At 43.0% G+C, this 21,189-nt stretch overlaps 1 protein-coding gene across 1 annotated transcript in view; it reads left to right on the plus strand.

Moving 5' to 3' along the window:
* CDH13 (cadherin 13) overlaps positions 1-21,189 on the plus strand; it is a 1,022,168-nt gene that overhangs the window by 858,935 nt on the left and 142,044 nt on the right. The window contains exon 8 of the mRNA XM_067721248.1: positions 7,080-7,220. Within this exon, the coding sequence (XP_067577349.1) occupies positions 7,080-7,220 (141 nt within the window). The remainder of the gene's footprint in view (positions 1-7,079; positions 7,221-21,189) is intronic.

Consider the following 21,189-nt stretch of genomic DNA (forward strand, 5'->3'; position numbering starts at 1 on the left):
GCGGTGAGCAGCAAAGTAAAAGGAGGCCTAAAGCCAAACACAAGTCAAACCCGACTTGCCGTGTCGCATAGGAAGGTGGAGGAATGTCACTCGCTGTCTGCAGTGGGAAAAGGGCACCTTTTACAAGGGAATGTACACGGTTCCTGCTGGATTTATGGACTACCTTTCCCCAGTGTTATGTGGCCAGAGTGGATAAATCAAACTCCAGACAGACAACAACTTGTTCTGCTCCAGATAATGTTTTCACCAATCTGCTTGCAGTATTTATAAACCAGGTGTCAGGTGCAGAAGAATGTGGTCCCTGTTCAGGTGCCATATCACAAGGAGTCTCAGCCTATCCGAGCAAAGCTGATGAGTAAATAAATAAACAAATTGCATTACATCTTTCCCATAAATCTCATATTAATATTTCTCACTAACAATACCTTCAGTGTTAGACCACAAAAGGATTTATTGAAAAAGACTCTTACAGATTTCCTTGACCCTTAAAGCACAGTTTAAAAGCTGGAGCCAACTCTTACCAGCTGATAATAACTGATTGTGTATATCACTTTCCAACTGTGTACTCTATGACATCATGTTGCTAGCTTGAAATCAGCCATGGTAAGAGTATTTAAACCACCAAAATTGACAAATGCTGCAAATCAGGCACATGTGCTGTTAAACATTTACAGGCACATCACTCTTTGTAATTCATTATTTTATAAAAAATGTATCTATAAGTGACTAATTAGTGCATAACAGCCTTGTTCCAGGCACTGAATTAGTAGCTGGGAGATAAAACTTTAAACAAGACAAGGTCCCTGACCTCATGGAGCTCAAGTCGTCAGGGTCAACATAGCCAATAAACAAGTAATCAATAAATGAGAATATTACAGACTGTGATAGTGCTGGAGAAAAACTGTATTCATTATTTGTTGCAGCATAACAAATTACTCCAAAATGAGATACTTCCTATCTCACAGTTTGGACTGTCACAGAGTTGCAGTCTATGTGTTGGTGCAGAATTTGCAGTCTCATTAGAAGGTTTGACTGGGGAAGGATCCACTTCAGGGCTCTTCAGTGGTTGCTGGCAGCATTCAGTTCCTTCTGGCTGTCCCTGGAGGCCATCCTAGCTTCTTGCCACATCCTTAGAAGACTTTCCAAAGGTTCTAGTACATAATAACAGCAGCCATCTACACATGCCAAGCTCCATGCTTGGCACTTTACCTTACCTATTTTAATCCTCACTTACCCTAGAAGTATTATTATTCTCCCCATTGGACAGGTGAGGAAACTGAGGCAGGGAGAACTTAAGTAACGTGACCAAGTTCACTCAGCTACCAAAAGGTGAAGCTGATCAAATGCTGATATCCTTCCCTAAGTGTCAGCTACCCCATTATGCAATAAGGTCCCTGCCTTCATGGAGCTTCAGTGCAGTGAAGGATGGCCATCAGAAATGAGCAGGGGGGCTTCCCTGGTGGCGCAGTGGTTGAGAGTCCGCCTGCCGATGCAGGGGACACGGGTCCGTGCCCCGGGCCGGGAAGATCCCACATGCCACGGAACAGCTGGGCCCGTGAGCCATGGCCGCTGAGCCTGCACGTCCGGAGCCTGTGCTCTGCAACGGGAGAGGCCACAACAGTGAGAGGCCCGCATACCGCAAAAAAAAAAAAAAAGAAATGAGCAGGAATTCACCTAAAGGAGGAAGTAGAGGTGGAAAGGTCAAACGTAAGAAAAAGTGGGGTACAGTAGAAGGAAATCCAGTCTGGACAAAGTGTGAAAAGAGGTATGGAGGGCAGTTCAAGATGCAGCAAGAGGAGGATGGGGTACCACATGGGTTAATGGCAGAACCTTTCTCCATGTAACATTTATTCATTGATTTCCCCCCCACAGCTACCATTATCCTTGTTATTAGTGATAAATGTTCCGTTAAATGCTCACTCGTATGGCAGTCACGGTAGCTGTGTAAAGCATCAAGGGTCCAGTGATTGATTACATGCCATATTTAGTGACATGGCTTGATTCTTTGTTTTTCAAGATGGAATGTTTGCTTTTCAAATCAGTGTGATCAGTGAACCCAGCCCGTGTCTGTGGAGATACACCCGAGGCTTTTTCTTGCAGACACACCATCTTCCTTTTGTTTCTAGGATATATATTAACTGGTAGCAAGTAGACACCCAGGAAGAGATGGCAAATACAGTAGAGATGCATAGCTGCAGAATTCAAACCAGGAGAGCAGCTTGACTCTTAGATATGTCTTACAGATCAGATAGCTTCAAATAACATCACAGCAGTCAATTTCATTCTCCCAGTTTTTACACAGTGCTTCTCTTTGTCAAAATACAGTCCTATCTCCTTGAGCTGGAGTTCCCCAAAGGATAAGCCATTCCCTGAGAATAAATGGCTCTGGTTTGGAAATGCCACTGATATGCTCAGACCTTTGAGATATAATTTAGTTCAGGGAAACAGTAATATATCATCATTATCAATGATGAAAGTAAATCACCCAGCTTGCGTGCTGCATACTGGCTCGGTGTTTTGGTCAAAGGCATGGTCCTTACCCTTGAAAACTTTGTCATCCACTTATGGGAGATAGTGAATGGGCGTTCAAAATAAGACCAAACAGGAAACATAGCCTTCAAATTAGTCTGGGTAGGCTAGGCACTGTAATAAACTTCCCTTAAACCTGAACAACGGCTCGTCTCTTGTTCACGTCTCAGTCTAAAGCAGGTCAGCAAAGGGTCTCTGTGCCATATAGTCATTTGGAGATGCAGGCTTCTTCCTCTTTGGGAATAGAAAACACGGAGGATTACGTGGGAGTTTTAGGGGCCAGGTCAGTCCATCACTTCTGCCCACATTCCGCTGGCCAGAAGTGGTCACAGAATTTCCTCTTACAGTCTAGCTGTATGCCCTGCAGTCAAAAGAAATAGGATTGGGTGAACAAGTAACTGTCCTCACCACAGTTTCCTCTGATGGCAAGAAACCGAAATTGATTCTGGCTGACTTCAGTGCCAAAAAGAATCTCCTGAATAAACGCCGAGTGTGTCACAGAATCCAGGGGAGAGTTGAAGAGCCAGCACAGGCCCAGATCTCAGAGGCAGAGCTTCCATCTTTCTGGTTAGAGCGGTGCCTTCAGTGTAACTCAGCCAGAAAGGCTCTTTCTATTGGAGTTGATCATACCTGTCTCCCCTCTGAGCCTTGAACCAACTGAGAGAAATAAAGCCAAGAATCAGATCGTGCCAAGGAGAGTACAGCTTGGCCTTTAGAGGACAGTGAGCTTCCTGCCCCCTGCTCAGTTCACTCACCAGTGACAGAACAGCTGGATGGCTGACGGTCTCGTCCCCCAAACGGGGTGCATCCCGTATGGGCGGGGAAGAGCACCAGCGTGGTAACTGTCCTCCCAGAACATTCAAGAAGGTAAAATCCTGGACTTCCCTGGTGGCACAGTGGTTAAGAATCCGCCTGCCAATGCAGGGAACACAGGTTCGAGCCCTGGTCCGGGAAGATCCCACATGCCGTGGAGCAGCTAAGCCCGTGCGCCACAACTACCGAGCCTGCACTCTAGAGCCCACAAGCCACAACTACTGAGCCCACATGCCACAACTACTGAAGCCTGCAGGCCTAGAGCCCGTGCTCCACAAGAAGAGAAGCCACTGCAATGAGAAGCACACCCACCGTAACAATGAGTAGCCCCCGCTCTCTGCAACTAGAGAAAGCTGGCGGGCAGCAACGAAGACCCAACACAGCCAAAAATAAATAAAATGAGTAAATAAATTTATTAAAAAAAACAAAAAAAAAAAGAAGGTAAAACCCTTCTATTGGGCCCAGGAGCAGCATGGGAGAGGCAAGAGGGTTTGCCCTACGTTCTGTCTCCATGATGCCTGGTTTCACATTTCATATTCCTGGAATCCGATTGTCCCACCTGGGGTTAGGGAGTTAACTGTGACTCGCTCAACTATTGTGAGGGAGACAAACGTGCACGTGGCCACCAGGGCCTATTCCTCTGCATCAATGTTTCTTCCCAGACGATGGGCAGCTGTGGGCTGCCTAGGACCCTTGTCCAGCAGAATAACAAAGGCAGAGTGACCTCTGAGCAGTGCAGAAATGCGCATGTGTATGTATATTTCAAGTATGAGGGATTTAGGGGCAGACTTCCTAGAAAAGGCTCAGCTGGAGTGGGAGGCAGGTCAGAGGTGAGTGGAAGGTTTTCCAGTTGTGTAAGAGCAAGGGGGCTCATACATATGCAATTTTCTCTAAGTCTTCCACATTTCAGAGGAGGTGCTTCTATCATTGGCTGCTTTGTTTTTATTACTTTTGTCATTGTGAAAGCAATTATGTTTATTATAGAAAAATCCCCAAATACTGATAGGCCAGTGGACTTCTTATCTTCGAGTTGCTTTTCAAAGTGGAAATCTGGAAACAACTCAAACAAATGACCATCCAGTAGGGAATGAGTGAATAAATTATGCTGGTCTGGAAACAACTCAAACAAATGACCATCCAGTAGGGAATGATTGAATAAATTATGCTGGTCTGGAAACAACTCAAACAAATGACCATCCAGTAGGGAATGATTGAATAAATTATGCTGAATCCATACAGTGGGCTGTTATACAGCTGTTGAAATGAATAGACAGATCTATAAGCAGAGGTGAAAGTGATATGGTAAGACGGATTGTACAGCGGTGTGAATGCTATCATTTGTTTAAATATATGTGTATCTAAAGTGTGTGTGTGTGTGTGTGTGTGTGTGTGTGTGTGTGATGTGTAGGACAAAGGAGGGAGACACCAGGCTACTAACAACATTACCTCTTGGAGATGGGGTTGGGGGTGGGTAGAGAGGAATGCTCACTTTCCACTTTAGAAATGACTGTATCGTTTCTATTTTCCTTATAATAATTGGATATTCTCTGACAGTACAAACATATTCTTTGGTAGCCTTAAGTTTGGCAGAAAATTGAGACTTTGGAACATCTCATCTCAAACCTTGCAATATATCTAGTTCATAGTCTAATTGATTTTCCACTAGGTTAATCAATCGAGTTCCCATTGCAATCATAAAGTTTTATTTATATGAGGAGACAGGAGTTGGCTGGTTCATTTTTTTTAATTATTTATAAAATTTATTAAACTACAGGAGAGTTAAGCCAACGTGTCATTCGTTTGTGCCAGCGAAAGAATTTGTATGTACCTCTGCTTAGCTCTGACTCTATTTTGTTACAGTTATATGTGAACATGCCTGTCATCAACCGTAAACATCTCTGAACCCCTTAAAGAAAAGGACCCTCTTCACATCCCTATATCCCCAACACCATATTTAGACTCGATGTCCAATAACTTCCAACTAAAGGAATGCATGAACTAATGAAAGAAAAAATTATAATAACTCTCTTTGGTCAAAAAAAATATTTCTGCAGAGGGGAAAATTTTAAAAGGAAAAACAATGTATTCGTGAAATTATTGGAATACTCTTGTGAAGAGCCTATTGTGATACTCTAGTGTGATACAATCGCTCTTACACTTTCTTGCAGATAACCAGATAATTGATCATAGCATTCGTTGCAATATTAGTCAGAATTCCCTTGTTGCTTCTCACAGAACATCTCAATTAAATGTCTTAAGGAAAGGAGAAATTTATTAGCTCATAGAACTCACAAATCTGAGGGGTAAATTCTGGCTTCAAGAATGACTATTAAAGAGCTCAAATTAGATTAAAAGAACTCCATCCCTTCCTCTCAGTTCTGTGTTGTCTTCTTTCTCAGGCTGCCTTTCTCTGTGTGGTTGCAAATGGTCACCACCAGCTCCAGATTTTGGTCCTACCACCTTCAAGTCCAACAGAAAGAGGAGTTCTTTTGCCTACAAGTTCTAAAGAAATATGTCCTGGAACTGAGTTTCAATCCCAGGTGGCCTAACTTGGGTTATGTGCCTATCACATGGCAATGGGAATGGGAGGCCCTGATTGTACAAGCCTGAGCTACATGACCATCCCTAGTCCAGGGATAGAGTCAACCCTACCTGAACTCCACGTGTACTAAGAGTGTGGAAGCGATGATACCCTCAAAGGAAGTATAGCATCAGTACCAGAGGAGGATGGGATGGATGCTTGGGGAGGCGGGGCAGCACATATCCAATAGAGTTAGCGCTTGAAGCTACCCTGGGGTGTGTGTCCACAGCTACCTTCACTGCAAGTTGGAGAAGGGCAAGTGCTATGAGAAATTTGCATCCTTGTTCAACAGCCATTATAGAATCATGCTCATCCCCCAATGTGTTTCATGGGGCAAGGTCAGCTGTTCTTTAACGACAAGCCATGCCTGGGGTCATAAACTAAACATCCTGATAGGAATGATACGAAAATCGGTAAGATCTTCTTGAAAGCAATGTTGAAATATCAATAAATACTCTTAAAATGTTCATACTCTTTAGCCTAATAATTCCACTTCCTGGAATCTTTTTTTTTTTTTTTTTTTGTGGTACACGGGCCTCTCACTGTTGTGGAGCACAGGCTCCGGACGCGCAGGCTCAGCGGCCATGGCTCATGGGCCCAGCCGCTCCGCGGCATGTGGGATCTTCCCGGACCGGGGCACGAACCCATGTCCCCTGCATCGGCAGGCAGACTCTCAACCACTGCGCCACCAGGGAAGCCCTAAAGTTTTTTTTTTAAGTCAAAATACATTGAGAGCTTCCTGAATAAAGATGTTCATTGCAGTGTTATTTAAAATTGTCAAAATTTTAAGAAGACTAGAAATAACCTCAAGTTCTAATAATTGAAGATGATGAAATAAATTATAAATTATGCATATGATTAATTTTATGCAACCCTTAAAATAATATCAAGGAATTATGGTGGTAAATGATATTGCATGAGGGAAATGATATTAAGTTTCCATCCCCACAGCCAACTCTAGTCTATGAATGGTGACTGTCTTGCCTTGGAGAGATTCCAAAGACACATTTATGCACAACAGGTAAGAGTGCTATGAAAGGCGCCTGCCCTAGATGGAGGGGGGCACACAGCGTCAGCCCGAGCAACATGCATGTCCCCTACCCCGAGTGATAACCCAGATCTAAATGTCATCCTCTGTTGTGCTTTTGCTTTGTAGACTCTGGAAAATCCCAAGTATGAATTGATCATTGAGGCTCAAGATATGGCTGGACTGGATGTTGGATTAACAGGCACGGCCACAGCGACAATCATGATCGATGACAAAAACGATCACTCGCCTAAATTCACCAAGAAAGAGGTAAACCCCTGTTGAATGCCAGCCTTGTGTTCATGGCCGTGATTGCTGATTAATATTAATTCAGTGTACCACAGCCCTAGCCCGCTCCCTGCTTGGGACATCAAAACCCTCCTTTGTGGAGAGAAGATGGTGTCTTGCTGGAATACTCTTTTACACTTTTCTCTTTTTTTTTTTTTTTTTTGTAAAGCTGAAAATACCAGAGCATTATGAAAACAAAAGCATTGAATCTTGTTGAAGTCCATAAGAAGACAACTTTTAATGCCAAAGTGCCATTTTTGTAGTTTTATTGGTGTTATTTAGCGCTGAATTGTGTGAGTCCTGTTGTGATTTTAGCATAACAATAATTTTTTTCAGCAAGTACAGATTGAGAGGCCGGACGGAAAAGCATCAAGAAGGTAAAGCAGATTTTCTTGGCCATAACAGGGTGGCCCAGGAGCTTATCAATAACAACCAAGTTAGCTTGTCTGGCAGAGACATTACTATTCGCAGCTCCTGTGCTTTTATGATTGTGGATCGTGCTTGCTGTTTCCCATTTTTTCCAATGGAGCAATGTTTGGGGACAGGCTGAGTATGCAAGATTTCATCCAGCTGCTGAATTTGTATCCAGGCTAGGGAGTCACTGGCACTGTGCATCTGATGGAAATGTGCTGCGGTCATGGTTTCTTTGGGGGTCAGGACCAGAGCCAAGGACTTGACACCCCTCTTACTGCACAGGAGTGTAGCATCAGTAATGACAGCCCCGTCGTTTGCCAGACCTTTCCTGGACATCCACCACCACCACGGGCTCTCCACCCTCGATCCATTGCGTCATCTGACCGTGTGAGGTTGGATTCGTGAGCCACATTTTCTACCCAGTGAGAGTGCTTATTTTAAGCTCAGAGAATCTAGATCTCCAGGGTTACAGGCAGAGTAAGTGGCAGAAATGGGATGTGAGCACAGCTCCCTGTTTACCATGCTCTCAGCTGCAGTGCTTTGCTTCCAAGGAAGATGTTGATATTTTCTACGCTCCCGGGCATTCAGAAAAAAGATCCGTGTCTGGATTTGCAGTTGCCCACCCCTCTCTCAAGTGTCTCAGGGCTACCCCAGGTGGCCCTTCTCAGCCCCCTGGCTCCGCAGTGAGCTCTCCACATTAGCAGCCCTACATGACTCATTCACGAGGTGGAAGTCTCCCCCTCTGCCAGTGGTGTCTTGGACACTCAGAATTCTAACCTCAAAACAACAAAGTCCACGTAGCTGACGGTCTATTCTGTTGCTCCCATGACACTGTTTCTATAGCTGCTAATACAGATTGCTTATTAGTCCCATGTTTCTCAAACTGTGTTCCAAGAAATTAGTTCCACAAGTTATTATCATTATAGGGCAGGGGGTGGGGAGAGATTTCAGGGTCAGACAGATATGGAGAACACTGAGATGAATGGTGTGAAAGATTTCTTCTACTGTAGGACTTCTGGGTACCTTTAAAATGCTTTGTGTTTCTCTAAGAGGGGTAGGTGTGGTCTGTAGGGTTTCTCAGACTTATTTGGCCTGGGAATAATTTTTCCTGGTCCATCTCACCATGGCTCATCGAGCTGGTATTCATGGGATATTCATTGGGAGATATTGGTTTATCTGCAGAATTTCCTGCAAACCTCTTTCAAAAGAATAACTCAAGGCACAGTGTAATATTCAATATAGATATAGTAATGAAAATAGAAATTGGATAACCCCAATCTAAAATAAGAAAACCTATTAACGTTACCAGGTGGGTGAGATTAATTAGTTATTTCAGTGGAGCCTAAACTAAGCTCAGAATTGTGTACCTAGTTATGGACTAAATACTGTGAGTGAGAGGCTTTTGTTGTTGTTGTTGTTATTAATACCAATGAATTCAAGGAAAAATTTTAACATAGATCTTAAAGTAAGAGACCTTAAGTAATATAATGGAAAATGTATTCATTTGTGAATATTGGCAAAAGCACAAAACTCTCTTCAAATGGACATTGGGGGCTTCCCTGGTGGTGCAGTGGTTAAGAATCTGCCTGTCACTGCAGGGGACATGGGTTTGAGCCTTGGTCCGGGAAGATCCCATGTGCCACAGAGCAACTAAGCCTGTGCACCACAACTACTGAGCCTGCGAGCCACAACTACTGAAGCCTGCATGCCTAGAGCCCATGCTCCGCAAAAAGAGAAGCCACCGCAATGAGAAGCCCGCGCACCACAACAAAGAATAACCCCTGCTCACCGCAACTAGAGAAAGCCCACACGCAACAATGAAGACCCAAAGCAGCCAAAAATAAATAAATTTATTTTTTAAAAAAATGGACATTGGACAATGAGCTTGAGATTCTCTCAGGGCAGAGCTGATGTCACAACTCATATGGAGATACAAGTAACAAAACGAGAAAAATGGGTAGCTAGCAAGTACATCAGATTCTCTCTCTTAGATGTTAGGTATCCCATAGGAGTCTTTGCCAATGTTGGATATATCAAATTCACAATTAAATTTTCTAGCGTGTTCCAGGATGGCTGATGTTCTTTGTCATTGATTCATACATTTTGGACATGTATGAACGCTAGAGGCAGTATAACAGTGATGTGAAGGGCTGGGCTCTGGACCAGAACTGGATTCATATCACACCTACCAGCCACGGGATCTGAGCACGTTCACCATCTACATTCTCGTTTTGTCACCTGTTCATGGGGCTGATGCTAAAGCCCACCTCATTGGGCTCTTGTGAACGTCAAATGAGCGGAGTGGTGAAGAGCCCTAGTGCTTGTCACTTCATGTTCTCTGGCGTGTTGGCGATGGGGATATGGTGGGCGTTTAGAAGGCGGTAGTGAGGACAGTCATGACGAGGGTAGTGGGACAAAGGCAGCGGCGAGGAAGGTGGTGAGGAAGACGACTGCGGTGAGCAAGATGATTACATGATGGTGATGATGTTTCTAAAATTCAAAAGGCCAAATGACGTTCTTATCTAAAGGGCCATCTCCCCTCCATGTTGAAAGGCTGCTGTTTTCCTTGAAAGCGATCTATGAACCTGCTCAAGCACTTCAAAATACGTGATTAAGACCCTCAAGTTCCAGGGGAGAAGTAATTCTGGAGGAGAGGTGGTGGAATCTGTGAAACTCATCACTGTGGGCAAAAGCAAAGAAGGCTAAGAGGAACCTGTTAGGCAGAAAAAGAGGACTGATAAGGACTCAGCCCAAAGGTAGTGGTCTTGGGTGTGGAAGTGGTCAAACAGGATGAACTAGGAATAGAGAGGAAACATGGACCCTGTGATCTTAAAGATGAAATAATTTTCAGAGATGAAGGTCAAGGTTCAGTCATCCCAGAATAGAAATGGTGATCATTTGGGCTTAAAGGTATCCAGGAACCTGTCCAAGAAGATGTTGCCTTATGTAAGTTTCTGCATATATTAGGACATTTCTTAGGAAATTCATGAAAGTATATGGTTATTATCTCTCTTTTAAATTCTATTTTACATGGTCTTCCATCTCCAGAGAGGTGCATTTTTTGATCTGTTTAAAAGAGGAGTTTCAGTTGGCCACAAATAACAGACAGGAAATAATGCTCTGTTAAATGGGTTAGAGGTATAGTTTCTCTCACATAGAAGTCCATAGGTAGACAGTCCCAGGCCAGTATGGTGAGACCATGATATTGTCAGTTTACCGTATTCCTCTTATCTTTCTTCTCTGCCTTCCCCAAAGCTGCCTCGTGGTACAATAGGGTCACTGCGGTACCAGCCATCATGTGCATGTAACAGGTAGAAAGAAGCAGGAAATGAGAAGGGCAGAGGAGGACCTGCCACCTAAGTAAACGTCATTTAAAGAGATTCCCCAGAAAGTCAAATGACTTATATCTCCTTAGCCTTCCTGATCTGTGAGGGTGACTGAGAAAAACTCCAGCTATCTTTAGTTGGCAGGTTGCAGCCCTTGGTAATATAGCGGTTGTTACTAAGGAAGGAGATATTTTAAAGGGCGTTTTAAACAGCACATTCTTAGTGCAAACTAAGATCATTTGTTCCCCAGTATTTATTCACACTGACCGTAAGCTTGCTGAGAAGCAAAGCCCACACCTCTCTTATTCTCTGTTGCATTCCCAGTTGGCACTCAATAATTCACTCTCTGCCAAATGTTTCCTGAAGGTGATTTTAACTGGAGAACAGTTTCACTGGATATGATGAACCAAGTACTTTAAATTGTTACTGACACATTAAATCAATTTTTAGTCATTGATTTTCATGAAAATTTGGGTTAGAAGCACTAGTCTCCCTATGGAGAGTCTTCCGTGAGTTTTCCTAATAGCTTTCACACGTGGCTTTAACTGTTAGTTCATGTTTGCATGTTAGTTGTGACTTTTCTAGATTAGGTATTTGGAAATGATTTTAGGAAATCTAGTTAAACTTTCCAAACCCAGAGTTTGGATTATAGTTGAGAATCTCAGTCCCATTTAGAGCAAAATGACTTGTCCATTTCTCTCTCTAAAGTTGCTTTTTTTTTTTTTTTTTAAGAAAAGACACGTGATTTGTACTTATAGCATAGCAGATGCTCAACACATACTGACTGAATAACTCATTTTCACATAAACCCCAGGTCATGAGGATTAACAGACTTGCTATTAATTTTAAAAGAATGTGTTTGCAAATGATTATAAGGTTTTTAAATGAGTTTTCATTCATTTATTCAATCAGTTGATTTTCAGATTTTAATTAAAATGGCAATTGGTAATGAAGACTGAATAACAGGATTTTTTTTTTTTTTGGCTATTTGATGAATTCTTTCTAAAGTAAATGTTTCAGTGTTCAAGCTATAACATTACAATACATGTAGTAAAAATGGCATAAATCTTAAAAGGCCCTGTCTTCCTGGAAGATGAGGGATGGGTAAATGCTCTGATTTTCATAAAGGGATGAAGATAAATGGTGTGAGCCGGAAGCCAGCTAGGTGAAACTGAGCCACCAGCAGATATTTGCATTAAGTTATCAAGGGGGTGCTGGGGTCCAGTCTCCAATTCCTAAAAGTCTTCAAGGACCTTAATGCTTTAGGAGTCTTATTTTTCTTTGGACTATGAGCTTTCATAATAAAAATATTTTCTTAATTAACTGCCTAATTTGCCCTATAATACTTTTTCTCTTACATGTTTGACTGAAAACTCTATGGTCTCTTCTTTATATAATAATTATGCAAAACCATTTTCTATAGAAAGAGAGCAAAAAGACTAGTCTTTCCTATAGCAGGGTTGATAGAAATTTGCTCTGTATTACTGAGAGTTTAGAAACATTTTTTTCACCTTTACTACATTATTTCATTGTTGGAAAACTCATGTAAATTTTGAGAATTGTGGTTAAATTTAAGGAAATCTCTATCAAGTTTCTGTCGTATATATGTTTTATATATGTACATATGTATACATATATATATGAGCTCTGCAGTTTCAAATGTTCTTGTATAAAGACTAATCTTTAAATCGACGACACTTGTTATTTATGTCACCCACATCGTTGTTTTGAAACATATTAAGCGTTTTATATTGTCTTTATTGATGTTGGTATTGCAGGTAAATCACAAGAAATTTAAATCTTTACCAATGTGTTCATTATGACTCACTTCTCTTCATTAGTAAGTTTATCAATCAAGGAACTATTTTATTTCTTACATCAGAAATTTACTTTTTCCTCTTAATGAAATATCTGATGCAAGATGATGTCAGGATAACATTTGTTTTATTCCTTAACTTTATCATTTTTGCTTTCTGTAAACCAATAAGAGTAGAAAAGGATGACTTTAAATCAGTCTAGGATTGAATTCGTTCATCGAGTTTCAGTCTTACATGAGGGCCATCGTGGTTTCCCTTACTCCTGGGTACAGCCTTTCTGGGGCCCCAGCTGAAAGATGGGTATTTTTACAAGGGCCCTTCTGCCTTGGACACCCTGAATTTCAGTGGTCTTGTCATCCCCATGAGACTGCTGAAAGCTCTGCTCAGCTTCCTGGTCTCTTAGCAGCACTTTCTTCTGCTCAGATTCTTAGCCTTTTGTCCCTGTGCCTTTATAATTTAGAAACTGCGTTAAGGATAAAAGTTCCATAAAGTATTGGCTTCACTTCAGTAAGCTTCCCTTCTCAACAGGATCCTGGATTCTCAAGTTCTGGCTGTCTTCGTAGCTCTGTAGTGCTTTCAAATAGGTGGGGGGTTTTGTGTGACATCTGTATTCTTGAGCTATCCTAGATTTGAGGGATGGTCTAGAAGCAGCTTGCCCCACTTACCATAAACAAAGAAAAATATGGATTAGCTTTTTAACCTGGATTACTAGGGAAAAGCAGTAGATATTGTGTATGTGGAATTCACTGTAGCACAAAACATCACAATATTTTCATTAAAAACATGGATTGAAGAAATATAATTAGTTTTGACAGTAACCACCCCCTCTCATACCATTTGCTTCAAAATCAACCCATTTTAGTAAAAAGATTAAAAATGTTGTGTCTCCTTCTTGATATTGATAATCAAGAAATCACTAACCCCGAGGGAATTGAACTGCATCATTAGAGGCAGACTTTGCTTTCCCGTTCCTTCGCTCTTGAGTTGACATGAGTATTGGGAGTTTTCTGAACTCTTGGATCTCTTCATTTGTTTTTGGTAGTTTGATGGCCCCAGGTATAAAGATCGTAAATGTACCTTTGTGTGCCAAAGGTCTAACCGAAGTGAATGTATTTATCCACTCCTCCAGGATTCCATGCAATATATTTGAGTGCTTTAAATGAAACTCTCCGTAAGAGTTTATTTCCCTTAGGAGAGCCCTTTAAATTCCGAGGTGCCTGTGTCTAAACACTGACCACATAATTATATATGCTGCTTGCTCAATAGAGATTAATCCAGAAAACCAACCACATACTTCTTAGAAGATCGAACCCATTTCAATTATCTGACACAAGTGACTTTTCTGGAGGGTGGAGTCCAAACATACACTATTGGGATCTTTATCCCGTGCTTTGGCTGGCAGATGGAGGTATCCCAATATGTACAGAAAGGGAATATTTGGAGAGAATAGAGCAGTGTGATTTCAGTGCACGGATACCACCAATTCCCAGCTGTGCAAATGGTCACATCCCTCCAGATTACATCACTTCCTGGTCCATCTTCATCCAGGCCAACATCTTGTCCAAGGACTCCAGGAGCCATCTATTGCAAATTGCATTCCCAGCTTCCCATCACATAATTGAAAAAGGGTTGGCTGCAAAACAGCCAACACCCACGTTCCCCATTTATCTTCACTTGGAAGGGGTGAGTTCATTGCTTTCTTTGCACCAAGGTCGTAGAAAAACACGAAATCATCAACTAAATCTCCTAGTGTTCAAATTTCAGAGGTACTTGAAACAGCAGGTCTACAGCTGGATTTCTCGACTAAAAGAGAGTGAAGTGAAACATTTGTTCAAATGTAAGCAGTGCTCTATAAATAGACGCCATCATCCAAACAAGAGTTTTCCCGCTAAGGAAAAGGGTAGTGTGTGCTTTCCCAGACTTAATTGTTCAAAGACAGCAGGGTGAGAAATCTTGCATTGTCGAAAATGCGCGTGTCGCTTATGCACTGCGTTTGTGATGTCGAAACGTCTGGATTTGTTAAAGTGAAAAACTGTAATCTACCTTGTGGCTGGTTCTTCAAGCCTCTTGTAGAGGTAGACCAGATAGCCACATGATTTATTGCATTAATTGTTCTTTCATAATTATACTCATGATGCATTGATCCCTATTGTCTCTGTGTGAACCTCTATGCAGATTCTGTGCCTTGGCTAAACCTCTGGTTATGCTCAGAGGGTCAGCAGCAACTCAGTGACAATGAAAGCAATTTTTTACTACCACTGGCAGAGTCTCACCACTGAGCCTGTCTCCCAACATCGTTTAGATGCTTTGATATTTAGGGACAGGTCCTTTTCATCACTGCTTCTAGGACTCAGCACAGGGGCAACATCAAAAGTTTAACTAGAGATGAAATTATTATTCATGCAGTAAATTGTTTTTACCACCTGTGGTGTCTCAGCTTCTAATATACTATTAAATATTATTGCAGTTCCATATTATATACAGTGTTGCATGCACACCATCATATGTCGTTATGTAATATTCTGTTATGTATTCTATTCTTTTCTAATATGTACACATCCTAGTTTGCACTTATTTTATTCTAATAATATATAATATTCACCTTCTAATGTGCCATACAATTAAGTTATTTATTTGCTTATTCTCAGTCTCCCCAGATTAGAATGTAAGCTCCACACAAAAGGGAACTTTGTCTCTTTTGTTCCCTGCTCTGGCCCCAGCACCCAGCTTTGGAACATAACCAAATAATGTGCAAATGAGTGAATAAATTATAAATGTTTGACAATAAGCAACAGAGGCCATCGAAAAGTTAGAGAGTGATGTTGCTGAAAGGGGCTTTAGAAAGAACCTCAACCAACCCTCTGGTTTTAGCGCCGAGGGAGGCTGCTCAAGGCTGATTGCAGATCCCAGGCCAGCCTCATTGTGGCACAAAATACTGCTGCCGGTGAAAAACCAAGGCCCTACTGTAGCACAAAGTCATGAGGGATCCTAAGGTTTATCATTTTTCTGTGGTGCAGAGAGCCGAGAGGGTTGGAGTTAAATTCCTTTCCAGAAGTGACTAAACGAATCTGCATAACTGCAGAGAGCCCTAAATCTACTTCCCTACCAGTCAAGTAAAAAAAAGAAAAAGAAAGAAAGAAAACTCAACGTTAATAAATTATACATAAAGGAATCATCAGAGTAGAGACAGACTCGACTTTTCCTGCAAACTTAAAAACAAGAAAGAAAATATTCCACAGCCCCAGAGTTCTGTGTGGGTTCATTCTTCTAAGTGGGATTAAACAAAATAATCCAGAATTGATTTAATATATTCATTTGTTTCCGAACTAAAATCTGTTTTAGTAACAGGCTGAATATCAATTTTCCCAGTATAGGCAGCATTTTATTTTGCTGTCGACCTGCCCAGATCTGAGAAGACAGGAATTTATGAGAAGTATCTTCTTCAAGAAGCCTGTCTTAACTGAATGTACCTATTGCATATCGTAACATTACACTGTTGCCTTCCAAAGTGCATTCATTCATGCATTCACTGACTCACCAGCCCATCCATCAGAAGTGTATTCCATGATTCCTCTTTGCCAGGGACTGTGTTAGACTGGGATGCAGTGTGGTGAGCACAACATCCCAGACTAACAAACATGGTCCCTGACCTCAGGAAGTTACGGTCTAAAGTGGGGACAACTGACCAGCAAAGCAAATAGTTACATATGGTCCCTAGCGACAAGATGGAATCACCGTACATGGACACATTGTGTACACATGCCATGACACTCACTGAGGAGGTGACATTTACAGTGACTGTGCTAGTGTCCTAGGGCTGCTGTAACAAAATATCACACACTGTGTGGCTTGAACAGCATTCATCTGCTCACAGTTCTGGAGGCCAGAAGTCCAAGATCAAAGTATCCGCAGGGTGGTTCCTTCTGCGGGAGCGTTTGCTCATGCCCGTTTCTTACGTTTCCAGTGGTTTGCTGGCAGTCTGTGGCGCTCATAGGCTTGTAGATGCGTCACCCGTCTGCCCTCATCTTCACACGGCCTTCTCCCTGTGTGCGTGTCTGTGCATAATTTTCCCATTTTTATAAGAATGCTAGTCATATTGGATTGGAGCCCACCCTGTGACCTCATTTTAACTTGGTCACCTCTGTTTCCAAAGAAGGTCATCTTCTGAGATACTGCCAGTTAGGTCTCCACCAGATCTTTTTGGGGAGACAAAATTCAGCCCATGCCAGTGAGACGTGGGAGTATGCAGAGGGTCCGTGTGAAGACATGGAGGCTGGGAAGAGCATGTCTTGCTTGAGGAACTGAGAGCTGTTCAGTGTGGCTGGAGCAGCCTGAGAGACGGCGGGGAATGTGAGACTGGGCCCAGTCATGCAGGCAAGGCAAGGAGGCGGTTCACCAGAAGTGCAGGGGGAAGACATTGGCGGACACAGTAAAGGGTAGACCTTCCAAGACTTGGCGCCCCCATGCTGCTCAGGAATACCATTGTTCCTATGGTCAGAGACTGCTGGCGATGATGCCACCAGTCACACACGACCCACCACCTATATCCTTCACAGAACTGGAAATAACAACAGCAGGGAACCAGCATTAGTGGACATTTACACAGTTGTTTTTAAGCTTATGAAGCCCTTCCACACTCCACATACTCTCTCCTACCTAAAACCTGGACAACCCAGTGAAAAGGGTCTCGTTCTCACCCCCATGCAGAGAAGAAAGCTGAGGCTAAGCGGGCTGATTCCTCCCCAGATCACTGGGGAACTAGAGGTTGAGATTCTGAACTTTGCACCTCCTTTTTCCTTGCAAATTCAGAGGTGTCTTCTCTTAGCAGGTGTTCCATCAGTAATAGCAAATATGTAATGAGCTTTTATCAAAGGCAAGACTGGCCATTCTGTCAGAAGTTCTGTCTGTCCAGCACTCCTGGACCTGCTCCTTCATCCTCTGTATCATTAAACAAACATCCAGAAGCCAGTGCAAACATCTGAAAGCACTTGCTTTGGGCCAGGCAGTGTCCAAGAGGCTTACATACATTCCACTGTTCACTCCTGCTGCCAACCCTGAGACTCTCATTGTCATACCCATTTCATGGGTGTGGAGACTGAGGCTCAGAGAGCTGAAGAACTTGCCCAGAGTCTAGGCCCCATGCTCTCAACCGTGCACTAAGCTGCTTCTGCACCATGCCGGCATTAAGGACTCGCCAGCGCAGTGTCTGTAGACCCCATTCTCAGAGCACATCTGCCAACTTCAGGCACAGCTGTTATGTTCCTATTCCATGGTCTTGCCCTTCGGGTCAGCTCTCCAGCATTCCTTGGCAGGGCTTTTCCTCAGAGAACACCCATCTGGTTTTTCCATTTACACTTGGGCACCAGGAACTGCTGAAGATGCAGGGCTTATAACCTCCAATCTCAGTTCTGCCTGAACTTTTCCAGCATCACCTCATCACCTCCTGCCTCCCTGTTGCCACACCTGCCTCTCTGTTCAAATCAGGACAGTGTTTAGTGCAAGCCCTATGTACAACTACAACACACACACACACACACACACACACACACACACACGCACACTTCTCCCCTGGCCTCACCAGGATGAGTGTAAGCTACTCTTTCTCCCTCCACAATTTCTTCAAATTAAAAAAAAGGAGAGAGATATTTTATTTTATTTATTTTTTTAATATATATATTTTTTTAATTTATTTTATTTATTTATTTTTGGCTGTGTTTGGTCTTTGTTGCCATGCGCGGGCTTTCTCTAGTTGCAACGAGCAGGGGCTACTCTTCGTTGCAGTGTGCGGGCTCCTCATTGTCGTGGCTTCTCTTGTTGCAGAGCACGGGCTCTAGGCACACGGGTTCAGTAGTTGTGGTGCATGGGCTCAGTAGCTGTGGCTCGTGGCCTCTAGAGCGCAGGCTCCGTAGTTGTGGCGCATGGGCTTAGTTGCTCTGCGGCATGTGGGATCTTCCCGGACCAGGGCTCGAACCTGTGTCCCCTGCATTGGCAGGCAGATTTTTAGCCACTGTGCCATCAGGGAAGCCCAGGAGAGATCTTCTAATTGCCAGTGAATTTGATTAGTAGTCTTGTGTCTTTATTTTGATAGGTCTAGTGGGCAAATATAACAATCATTTCTTACAAGCAAAGAATAAATAAAAAATGTTTTCATCCAGAAAACCAATTTTTTTAAGCTAACAGTGATTAAGTGCTTATCTATGGGAGGTACTAAGTGCTTTAGGCATCTTAACTCATCTAATTCTCATAGCAGCCCTAGGACATAAGTACTCTTATTATCCCCATCCCCAAACAGATGATGAAACTGAGTCATGGGAATGTTAGAAACACGCCCACGCTTGTAGTATGCTGGGGCAGGGATGCCACCTCCAGGTGCCTGGTTCCAGAGCACAGGTCTCAACCATTACGCTAGACTCGCTTTCTGAGATTTTACACATTGTTCTAGTTCTGTGGGATTCAGAAGTGAAAGAAGCCAGGCCCCCGACACACTGGCCTTTTGTTAGTTTCTCAACAACCAAATCAAATAACCTATGTTGAATGCAGCAGCGTTGTTGGAAGGATATTGACAGTTCCACTTTATATACCTTCACGTGCATATCTAATTCAGAATCTTCCGGTATCGCTGTCAGTGGCTTATAATGGTACACTAATTATTAGATATCTCGATTGAAATCCAGGTTTTACTCACTGGAGAATTCGGGCAAAGGCCTATAAAGCAAGAAAAACTTTGGTTCATTAACTAGGGTCTTTTTTATACTAGTCTGCTATCTCCAATAACGATTTTTAAATCTTTTAAATTTATAACTTTCGTTACTGCAGTTTCTCGAACATCAATGAAATAATGTGCTTCCTCAAGTTCACAGATCTTTTGTGCATTTGATATACTTGTTCTGAGTTAGCAGGGTTGAAAGTGGCCTCAGCTTTCTTTCATGACCTCACCGCGTGCTTAGCTAACAGAGGCAGTGAGCTGCAGGCTGGAGACTTAAAGAAGATGGGCAAGCCCTTGTCTTCTTGTGGCTTAGTAGGGAGGACAGATATTAAAGGAGTGCAAGAGGGGTGCCTCCCACAGGTGAATTCAGAGAGCTTTGGGAACATGACCTAAGGAAAACAGACCTGGTCGGAGATTTGGAAAGGAGAGGTCGTAAAGTAATTTGTCATCCTCTTAAGTCTTGGCTTTGCTAAGAGAAGTGATGCAGGTGGTGCTAGGATAGCTCCTTCTGAGCAAAGCATGCAGCTTATGTAAATGCCCTGAGGCATGCACGTGGCCTTTGAGGGGCTGAAAGAAGGAGCTGGGGCTAGCCTGTACTGTGTACGCACAAGGATGGGTGAGAGAGGTGGCCCACCCTGTGTGAGTCTGCTCCCCCACTAACAGACTTCAGGAAGCCATGCATTCCCTTAAGATCCCTCAGGTCTCCCAGTCAGAATTAACCGGCTCTCTTTCACCAGCGTTTTGTTCCTGCCTCAATCACAGCATTCTTCCCAGCATGCGTTGGGTCAGCATTATAGGTATCCATTTCTTCCGTCTCCAGACTGGAGCTCCCTGAGGGCAGACACAGCTTCATTTGTCACCTTCTTCCCCTTCAGTCACAGAACAGTGTACACAGAGGAAGCGCAAAGAATATTTGTTGCGTTACATCAAATCCAACAAACAGCACTCTTGCCCGGCAGCTCTGCAAATAGAAGCAGATGCCTTTGCTAATCGCCCCTAGATGCATGGTTTAACACAGGTTCAATTCAGAGCTGTAAATCTATATATCAGAGCCAGAAGCAGTTAGCTGTCTGGTTTGTAATAGCCAAGCACTGGCCTCCCACATGACAGGCTCAGAGGAAAGCCTCAACAAACCCCAGCGAAATGAACTGACCGCTTATAGCAGCCTTGTATAGAAATGGTCAGAATATCTTTTCCTTCAGCTCTGGGAAGTTGAAAACACAAATCAATTTGACTAAGACTGAGACTAGAGGCTCAGTCTTCCTCAAGAAAATCTGCTTTTAATTTCTCAGAGTTAAAGATCATTTGCTTGTACTCATTTTGTTGTTGAAAGCAGAAACTCACTTTGAACCAGCATGAGCAAATCCTGGAAGGAACGCATTGGTCCTCATGCCTGGGGAACGCTTTGGTCCTCATCCCTGGGGAACGCATTGGTCCTCATCCCTGGGGAACATTGGTCCTCATCCCTGGGGAACGCTTTGGTCCTCATCCCTGGGGAACATTGGTCCTCATCCCTGGGGAAGGCATTGAAGGGCTTTCTCACCTCAGATGTGGCTGCCTCCAGGGCTCGGACAGCATCATCAGAATGTTCTCTATATGTCACTCCCTCTCTCAGCTCTGCTTGTCTCTCTGTATTGGCTTTATTCTCTGGTAGGCTCTCTCCTCATGGCAGGTGAGATGGCCTCTGG

The sequence above is a fragment of the Pseudorca crassidens genome, chromosome 20 (genome assembly GCF_039906515.1).
Source record: "Pseudorca crassidens isolate mPseCra1 chromosome 20, mPseCra1.hap1, whole genome shotgun sequence".
Lineage (NCBI taxonomy): Eukaryota > Metazoa > Chordata > Mammalia > Artiodactyla > Delphinidae > Pseudorca > Pseudorca crassidens.